Below are 10,471 nucleotides of genomic sequence, written 5' to 3'. Positions count from 1 at the left end.
AACTTCCAGGAACACCTGGCACCAAACCTGGCAACCCTAAGCTTGACTGACCCAAAAGGGGTGAGAGGCTGGGGTGGGTTATAGCCCTACAGAGACCCACACCTCACACAGGTGTATTACTGCTGTAGACCCGCACCCAGTCCGGCGTGGGGCCCCACTGCAATGGGTCTAACACAACTAGTATTCAGCCACCAGACAGAAGGGGCGCATCTAGGGTGACCGGATGGCAAATGTGAAAAATCAGGACAGGGGTTGGGGGGAGGTAATCGGTGCCTATATAAGAAAAAGCCCCAAATATCAGGACTTTCCCTATAATATCGGGACATCTGGTCACCCTAGGCTACTCCGCCTTCTTGCCCGTGGGTCCCCAGCCGGTGGGGCACGGCCCCCTACCCTGTCCAGCATGGGCAAGCCTGGCCACCCTGCCCGGCCAGCCGAGGGGCAGCAGCGGGGGGGCTGGATCGGAACCGAGTGTCCAGGGCCGGCTGCGAACGGGACTGTCCGGGCAGCGGGGCAATGGGCGGGGGGAGGGCCCAGTTGTCCGGGTGGGGGCCAGGCTGCTGGGTGGGACGCCCCCGGGCCGGTGTCTCCCCCGCAGCAGCCGCCAGGGCTCGGTGGCAGGGGAGGCCCCGCCCCGGGAGGCGGAGTCACTGCGGCTCCCCGCCCCCGCCAACCGGAGCCGTCCGCCCGCCCGCCCGCGGCCGAAGCCGGATACGGAGGCGCCGAGGCCTGACGCGGCCATGGCGGACTGGGGCCGAGGTGAGCCCGGGCCGGGCTTCGCGCGCTGCCGCCTCCTCCCCCGGGGCGACCGGCAGCCCCGGGCCCAACTCCGGGCCGCCGCCGCCATTTGTCCGGGCCCGGGCGCCCGCCCGGGGAGAGGGAACGGCGGGGCGGGGCCTGGCAGTGCGGTGCGGGGCCTGGCTATTGGGTAGGGGCCTGGCAGTGGGGTGGGGGGCCTGGCGCTAAGAGATGGGAGAAGGGAGTTGCTGTGGTTTGGGGGAGGCTGAGGGGACAATGAGGCCCATGGCACGGTGGCAGTAAGGTATGGGGTGGAGGGTGGGCTTGGTTTGGGGTCGGTGTGGGGAGGTGCCTGTCAGTAAGATATTGGGATGGGAGGACAATGGGGCCCGTGTTGGTAAGATATGGGGTGGGTAGTTGGTTAGGTGTGGGTCTGTGGGGCAGCGAGGAGCATGTCAGTGCAGAATCGGTGCGGATGGGGTTGGCTTGGTTTGCTGGTAGTTTTGAATTTACGATCAGGCAGTCACTTTGGTTTGTTGTTTAAGCACCTTGTGAATGTGGGGTTTTCTAAATAGTAATTTCGTAAAACAAATTTAAAGTTTTGAGCTTGAATTAATATGCAAACTCGATACCATTAACTTGGGTTTGAATAGAGACTGGGAGTGGCTGGGTCCTTACACATATTGAATCTATTTCCTTAAGCGAAGTATCCTCACACCTTCTTGTCAACTAAGTGGGCTATCTTGATTATCACTACACGCGTTTTTTTCTCCTGCTGATAATAGCTCATCTTAACTAATTAGCTTCTCACAGTTTGTATGGTAACTTCCAACTTATCTGTGTATAGATATACACACACACACAATCTTACTCTATGTTCCATTCTGTGCATCCAATGAAGTGAGCTGTAGCTCACGAAAGCTTATGCTCAAATAAATTGGTTAGTCTCTAAGGTGCCACAAGTACTCCTTTTCTTTTTACAAGTACTCTTGTTCTTTTTTAAATTTAAAGTTAACCTTCTGGAAGGTGGGTTACTCCTCCACCTCCCTCCCTCCTGCAACCACTGCCATGGAGGTTTCTCCAATGGGGCGGTCTCTTCTAGATCAGTGGAGGCCGTGAGCAGGTTTCAGGGTGTCCCCCAAGCATGGTCAGCGTTAGACTTGTTAGGGCCCAGGGCAGAAAGCCAAAGCCCTGTCATGCAGGACTGCGGCCCGGGACCCTGAGCCCCAACACTCCGGGGATGAAGCTGAAGCTTGAGCAACTTAGCTTTGCTGGGGTCCCTGTGGCATCGGGCCCCAGGCAATTGCCCTGCTTGCTACCCCTTAATGCCGGCCCTGACTTTCATACGGAGAAAACCAGTTGTGGCACAGCTGGGCCATGGAGTTTTTATAGCATGTTGGGGGGCGGGGAGGAGCTCAGAAACAACAAAGTTGAGAACCCCTGTTCTAGATTCCTCTTCTCCCTAGTCATTGCCCTCATGTGAGGACACACAATGCTCCCTCTGTCTCATGTGACTGCAGGTGCCTGTTAGTCACTTTGCTTGCCTCCATTTGGGCAGTAGGGGTTCAGAGTATTTAATGCTAAACAGATACTGCCTGCATCCCCATAGTTTGAAGTGTAGCTGTTTGATGGACTGAGGATTGGTGGGGGATGTTTTGGACTCGTGTGTGCATGCTCATTATGAACTGCAGGCTCCTCTGCTGCCCCAAGAGTTCAGCAGTGGGTCCTCCATTTAAGTAGTACTCCTTTTAAGGCATGGTTTAGTTGGCACCAATATCTGCAGTGGCTCAGAAGCTGCTTGTACAGGTATCTTGTTAGGTAAGCTAGTGTACAGTTTCTTATATACAGGTTGTGAGGCGCAAATCATCAAAGTTCTTAGACATCCTCAGATGGAAGTTGTTACAGAAGAACAAACCACTATTATTTATTATTACATATACACACGCAAACTGTTAAGCCCAAGCTTTTCCAAAATATGCACCTCTGCAGCTAAGGGAGGAATTAGGCATTTTTTAAGAGCAGGGACTCAGATGTAGCAAGTGTCTTTGTTTGTCTGTCAAATGCCTGGTGAATTTGCTATTCACTTCAGACCAATGATACCTGGCACAGTAGTTCAGGGCTGAAACAGTTTCCTGAAATATTATTGCTCATAGTTGCATAACCTTCCGTTTAGCACTTGTCTGAAAAGCAGCCTTAAAAAGAAGGCATTTTCTCAAAAGCTTTGGTGTTGTGTTTTCCGTAGTTCCTTGTAAATGACTCTTACAAGCTCCATAAGGTTTTAGTAGTAATGCTTTGCAATTTTGTAGTACCTTTTCATCATAGGATTTCAAAGTTCTTCATGGGCATTGATCTTTACAATACCTACACAAAGTAGGTAAGCATTATGATCCCCATTTTACGACTGTTGAAATGGAGGCATAGAAAAGTTAAGTGACTTGCCCAAGGTGTCACAGCAAGTCTGTGGTAGAACTGAAAATAGAAATCTGAAATCCTGACGCCATTCCTCCATTTTAACCAGTAAATACACTGCCATTTGTTGTATCATAACCGATAGGATTTTTTCAGGTCAGAGTCCAAGTGCTGTGGATGATATGCTAGATGTGGAGAACAAGCGCATGGCGGACAATCTAGCCACCAAGGTCACCAGGCTGAAATCGGTTAGTTGCTAACTTCACATCATACATTTTCTTTACTGTCTTACGTCGTGAATGTTGAGAGCACATAGTAGGTTACGTGGGGCTGTCTTATTTGTGAAGCTTTTAAGTATATCACTGTCTATGACCGGTCAGGTAGCTAACTTTTGCTATTGGAATGTCCTGGGGAATTTTATTGAAATCCTCATCCCTTCTTTGGGATTTAACTATGTTCCAGGGTACAAAATTTTCTGGTTTTAGTGGCATCCAGAGAAGGAATTAGGTTTGGTAAGTGATTAGGGGGTGGGAGCAAGATATACAAAGATATATTGTTAAGAATGCCTTCTTTGGAAGATCTCAATAAAGCCATATTAAAAGTATTCATGAAAAAGATGTGTATGTGTAGTGTTCCCTCAGGATAATAATTCTGGGACTAAATCAGTTCCGTTGGCTTGAAAAACCTTGATTTACGTACACTTCTTAATGCAGAGACCACAGTGTTAGCAGAATACTGGAGTCTGTTTTCCATTTTCACTTTCCCAGTATTTGCATGGTGACTTCATATAAAAAAGTTTCTGTCTGTGGTTGGTTGTAGAGCTGAATTTCTGATTCTGGAGATCTCAGGAATTCTACTGCAACTATTGGTGTGTACATGGGACTCAACAAACACATTGTGTGTATGTGTGGGAGGTGGTAGGAGTGATGAGCCACTCTTGTTTGTGTGCTTGGAATTTCACCAGCTTTTAGTATGTTAGGAGTTGATTGTTTCACTTGGAGATGCTGACACTTTCTTCTGTCTTGAGTAGCTGGCACTGGACATCGACAAAGATGCTGAGGATCAAAACCGCTATCTGGATGGCACGGTAAGAAACTGATAGAAGTCCATAAGGGGTGAAAACCTCTGTGCTGAATCTCAAGAGTTGTCTTAATTGTTTGCTTCATAGAACCCCCATAAACGGCACCAAATTAAATTCTAGCAATTGGAATTGGCAGCGTCTCAAATGCTGGGTGATAAACGTGAAGCTATTTTGTATGGGCTTTTTGGTACATAGTCCAACAGATACCTACCAGTTGCTAATATCATTGTGTCTGATCAGACTAACACAGCTAGCAACTAGTAACAGGAACCATTGGAATAGGACAGTGTATTTTAGAAATACAGATGGAGATTATCTATTTATTGGGATTAAAACCTCTGCCTCAAGCTAATATTCAGATATAGGCCTTTCTTGGTCATTTTTGTTTGTAACTTTGGAAGTGTTTATAAATATGTCAGGATTACTTCCCATAATCTCTGAAACCCATAGAATTAATCAGGGCTTTGTATTCACTACTCTTTTTGGAAGTGCTGAGGCTGGGACTCTGTGCAAATGGGTATCTGCTCATGTTATCAAGTATCTTATTCCTTCCACTTACCACCTTAACTTCTACAGGTATTATGAAAAACAAATATAACTTATAAAACAAAAATAAAATCTGGTTATGTATTCTAAACACTGGCTGCTGATGGAAGATCCAGGAACTTCAGGAAAGTCAGAAATTGCTGTACATTGTGTGGGCTAGCAGATGCCCTAATTTAGCATTCTAGGGGAAAAGACCTTACTTTTTAACCTCCATATTTTTAATTTCAATTTATTTCCCCTTAATTTCATCCCCCACTGCAGTCTTAAATTGATATATACAAATTGTATAGTAGCAACAGAGAGAGAAGATCTGTAACATAGAGCTTACCCACTGAGGGTTTTGGAAGAATTCTGAAAGGAAGGGAATCCAGTGCAGATGTTTGAGGATGGGACTAAGGTGGTCATGCTGTTACTTGATGAGCAAGATCAGGCAGTTGCTTTTCTGTACATGTTGGAGTCTGGAGAAGCTGCGACATGGAGGCCATAGAGAAGGTAACTGCAGGATTGAAAGCAAGATGGGATGAAGATGTATATGAAGTCTTCAAGAGGGATGGGATCTGTACAGTCACATACAAAGTCAGAATTGGGAAGGAGAGGAGAATGGAGGTTGATGGTGAAGGTTAGCAGCAAGATTATGGGCAAAAGGCCTTCATCTGACTCTTAAATTAACAAGGTATGTTCAGGAGATTAATTTGTGTTTTTATCTGAGAAACATTTCAAATAAATGTCTTGGAGGAAAGTTGAGCGGAAGCCACAAATTACGTATAATTAAGGAAGACTCGAGGGAAGGATGCAGCATTAAAGTTATTGCATAACATGTTCACCTGAGTGTGGCTGAAAAACTATAGCAGAGGATAAAAATGGGAGCGATAAGATCATAATGGAGAGGGAGAAAGTAGATATAAGAAAGCATATGGCCAATAACTGAGCCCTGGTAAGCTCTGTATAGGAGGGTTCTTGATACAGAAGAGAAACCACTACTAGAGATGAACAGCAATTTTGGTAAACAAGGGAACTGGAGATGCCTACGCGTCTATGGAGGTAGCGTAACAGTAAAGAACGGTCCAAAGTCTGCATTGAAGTCAAAGGTGAAGAGGAAAAAAGAAGTAGCTATCATGAGAAAGGAGACTGTCATTGAACTAATCAAGGGAAAGTACGTTCTGTGCTATATCCAGAGTCGCACTTTAGACTGCCGGACTTCAAGAATATGGTTCTCTGAGAGGTGACTGAGAAAATCGCCTTCTCTCCAAGCACTTGGAGAAAGGGAAGGTTGGAGGTTAGGAGAAGCTTTAATTAGAAGACTGAACAGCAGTAGATTTTAGAGCTTTTAGGAAGGAAAAGGAACTGCTGACAATGGTAATTATGTGAGAAGACTGAAACAAAAGACGGGAGAAGAAAAGGGGGGCTCGAGAGGAGAGAATTTGCATTACAGTATGGTCTGATGACACAGCACTGAGCAATATGGTGTTCTAGTCTGCAAATAACATTATAATCTAATGGCAAGAAACTGCACCTTTTTCTAAACCTTTGGGCTTGTCTATGCATGGAGTTTTCCCCTATTAACTGCATGTATGGGAAGTCTTAATCCAGAGTAAGAGTTTCCACACCTGGAATCAGGAATAACTCCATGTATAGACAAGCCCTTAAAGATAGATAAGTAGCATTCTGTATTACTAGCTATACTGTATGTGGTGTGTAGTATGACATAATTGAGGACCCTGTCGTAATGCATACGTAGAATAGGACAAAACTAAGGTTGCTCTGAGGACCTTTAATTCTGCATTTTCTGGTTTGTGTGCAATTAAGATACCTAAAATTGCATTGACATAGGTTGGTGTTATATTTTGGGGGTGTGCATTGCATTTAATAGAACTTTATTTGACCTTCAAATATCTAACTGCATTGAATGAAATGAAGGCAATATTTTGTCCGTGGAGCCTGAGTGTGAGTACCGGACACTGATTTCTAAAGACTGATTGCTGCTTGTATTTTCCTTTTCCTTTTTTGATTTTAGACTTAGGAGTTAGTCAGTTCCATAGGCAGCTAGAAACTGAAATGGTTTTGCTTTAAAAAGTAGCACTCTCTAGAGAGAGCCCCATTTGTTTTATAATTTCTCCATTTCACCATTCTGTCTCCCTCAGGACTCCGATTTCATGAGTGTGACAGGCCTGCTGACGGGAAGTGTGAAGCGTTTCTCCACCATGACACGCTCAGGAAGGGATAATCGCAAACTGCTTTGTTACGTTTCTGCTGGACTGGTGGTTGTGTTTTTCATCCTCTATTATCTCGTGTCAAAAGCACGGACTTGAGTAGGGTCCTCATCCTGGAATTTTTATGGAAAGAAAAACTGTGGCCATGATAGACAGACTTGCTCAAAGCTATCCTCAGTCTACCCTGTCAAGGATTGTTGGGATATTCCTGGAGGACCATAACGTCTCTGGACTCCAAGTTACTGTCATTTTTCTAATCAGTCTTGGACATATTCATCAGATTTTTTCATAAAATGAATATAGTTCGTTCTGATCTTTTTAAATGTATGTATAGCACAACTTGATCTCCTTGTTGGCACTTAGCCTTCATTTATTGCTTTGTCCATGATCTTTAGCCTTCATCTGTTACCTGGCTCATAACCATGTCATGCCCACCTTAGGGACGTGCAGTGTTGTTAATGTGAAAGTGTCTGACTCAACCCATAGTAGCAATGTGCCTGTACTCCATTCATAAATGAGCAGAGTTGGGGAGTCTGCGTGGTTTAGAAGTCTGAATGTGGGCCTGGGAGGCAGGAGCTGTTGAGTTCTAATCCAGCTCTGTCAGTGGCTTGCTTTGTGCTCTTGGGAAGTCAGTTAATCTCATTTTATGTTTTGAAATACATTAATACCAACAGCTTCTCACTAGGCTAGAATTGTTGTACAATGCTCTGAAGAACTAAATCGTGTGGTAGGTACTGAGTTGAGTAATTACTACTTGTTACCATGAATGGTTGATGGAGTTTTGTATCAGAGCAGGATTTTACCACCATGATAGCTTGGTTCTACTGACCTGCTTGTCTCATAGCCGAGGATGGGGAAAGGCAGTAAAGAGATGGCTGGTGGCAGTAATTTTTCTGTAGCACAAATATCATGGCTCTTGTGACAAGTACATACGTGCTCAGTTGCAACCACAGAAGACACGAGAGAGTTGAAAAACTGAAGAGGAGAAAAAACATTACTTTACAAAAGGCTTGGAAACTATTGTTTAAATAATCTAGAAGGGGAAGTTGTTCGTATAGTTGGTACTAGCATTCCCATAATACGACACTTTGGTATTGTTGGGAAGACGTTTCCACTCCATAGGTAAAGATGGAGTTTAGATCTGTCGTCTTAAGTGGGCTGATCAGAGGGATGATTTAAAATAGGAGGTAACCTTAGAATTCTCAATTCTTTGTGCCCCCCCCACAGTACATCACCTGGTAGGTACGCTGCATGTCACTGTGCGACTGTCTGGAATACATACCTGAGCAAGTATTGTCTATTGTTTGTGAAGCCATCACTCCAGAGCTTGCAGCACTTTGAGATACAGTATGCACCCTGTTCTATGATGATTCTACATAATTCCGTGCGTTAGAATGCTGTGTGGATGAAGGATGCTTATGATCTTTCAGCACTACATCTTTATTCTGTATTGTACCCTGGTTCAGAATGCTCATCCCAAATCACCCTTCTCTCCCTTTCATTGACCTTGTCGCTTCCCCTCTCATTCCAACCCATGTATGTTCTCCCATCTGAATTATTTATATCTGCCTCCAGTTATAATAAACCATTCTAAAAATACTACTACTATTTTAAAAAAACACCCAAAACGCTATACATTATTTTAAAAGGCTTTTATGGTACAAAACAACTCTACCATAATTATTTTGTAGTGTGTGTATATTTGTTCCAAGGGCTCCTCTGGATTTTCCTGTAAGTATTCCTTGCTTGATGATTGGCTATCTCTTATTCCTCTTGATATAACCACCTCTCTAGGACCAAAGAATATATCCTCTATACAGTTTATTTTTCTCCCCAAACAAACCCATATCCCCTAATCCCTGTGTATATTGCCTCACCCTGACAAATGACACTGTGTGACATTGAGGAATTTCCCTCTTACAAGCCACAGAACGTTGATCCTTCTGCAGGTTTAGATCCAGTTTTCTTAATCTGCTTCTTACCTTGAATATTGATCTTCTCATGTATTAGTTGATGTACTGTAACTTGTGTCCTTATCCTGTTCCAAAGATAGAATGTGCAATAGGGATGGAGGGAGAAGGATGCAGCGATGATCCACTCTGGCTCTTGGCTCAGTTGACTCAGTCCTGTTTGAATCTTGTTTTTGGTAAGACTTGGCTGTTCTGAGCTCATTTTACATGCCTAAAAAATTTGGGTGGCTCACTTGAGTGTTCCGTCTGCTTCCCTCAAGCAAATCTTTCCTGACCAAAGAACTCCAAAGCACTCTAATTCTTGCCAGAGCAATTATCTCTTTATTTTGCTTTTTATGGTGTGAATAAAGTTGTACTGCCTTAAGATGCTGCACCAGTAATTATATGTGTATATTCTTATCGTGGTCCAAAGCTGTATTATACTAACCAGTTTCCAAACATGTACATGGTTCACTTTTTATAGGACCTATTGCCTTGGAACCTGCATTGATGCACAACATTAAATACATCAATAATACCATACTCACTACAGTGGACAGTGAAGATTACATCCAAGCTCTAAGATGCATTAGACCAGAAGGTGTGACAAGATAGCACCCTATGGGATCTGCATGTATCCATAAAGAAGAAGATAAATTGTCCCCCACTGACTTTGGGATGAAGAGGAAAAATGATCACTAAAGTACAAGTCACCCATCTTGTTCAGGCATCAATAATAGAGCTGGTCAGGAACTTTTAAACCATTTTTGTTGGAAAATGCTGATTTGTCAAAACCAAAACTTCCCATGGGTTTCAACGGATTGTTTGACACTTGTCCCAATTGTTTTCATTTTTGGAATGAAGTACTTTGATTTTTTGATTCAAAATGACTTCTTGTTTTGAAAATTTATTTTAAAAATATTTTTAAAATAAAGGTCAACAGTGTCCTCTGGAGTCCAACAGTTCGCTCCCCCATCACCACCTTCACACTAACCTTGCCTTGAAAGGCTAAGTAAAACTTTGAGAGACCAATAAATGCGGGGGAGGGACTGTTGATGTTCCCAGCTTGGTTAAGTGGGGGAGACCATTTGTCCTTAGCAATAATTTTGTTAACCTTCTTTGGGCTCAGCTGTGGCACTTAAGCACTGCTCATAGCAAGGGATGGTGCAGAGTTGCACCATTTCTGCATGGAGCTTGGGGAGGAAGCCTCACAGAGACAGAATTTTCCCCTGTAATTCAGGAGGAGAATAGCTACTTCTGTACCACTTCAACAGGAGCAGCTTCCCTCCCTTGCTGTGTCAGGCCTGCTCCAAATGGTGATGTGCGGCTGCAGTGTGTCCACAGCTCCACCTCCTCCTCTTTAGGCAGTATGCTGCTCTGGGGAAGTATGAAGGGAATAGTTCCCGAGTGCAGCCTGCAGTCCTGGTTGGCCTGCATGGGGACCTTGCAAGGCGCTGCGTATTCACAGCCATCCGGCATACAGCAGCTGAGAGAGCAAGAACAGTGCTTCTCCTAGGTTAAGGGGATGTTGTTTGGCA

At 44.3% G+C, this 10,471-nt stretch overlaps 1 protein-coding gene across 1 annotated transcript; it reads left to right on the top strand.

Moving 5' to 3' along the window:
• Positions 1–642: 642 nt before the first annotated feature.
• On the top strand, positions 643–9,746 carry BET1L (Bet1 golgi vesicular membrane trafficking protein like). Its single transcript, XM_074956885.1, has 4 exons — positions 643–759; positions 3,304–3,395; positions 4,178–4,234; positions 6,916–9,746. Exons 1-4 carry the CDS (start codon positions 741–743, stop codon positions 7,081–7,083), a joined length of 336 nt encoding a protein of 111 aa, XP_074812986.1. The 5' UTR covers positions 643–740; the 3' UTR covers positions 7,084–9,746.
• The last annotated feature ends 725 nt before the right edge of the window (positions 9,747–10,471 follow it).

This window comes from Natator depressus, chromosome 6 (genome assembly GCF_965152275.1).
Source record: "Natator depressus isolate rNatDep1 chromosome 6, rNatDep2.hap1, whole genome shotgun sequence".
Classification (NCBI taxonomy): domain Eukaryota; kingdom Metazoa; phylum Chordata; order Testudines; family Cheloniidae; genus Natator; species Natator depressus.
The sequence above is the reverse complement of the archived record's forward strand: the minus strand, read 5'-3'. Positions and strand labels throughout refer to the sequence as shown.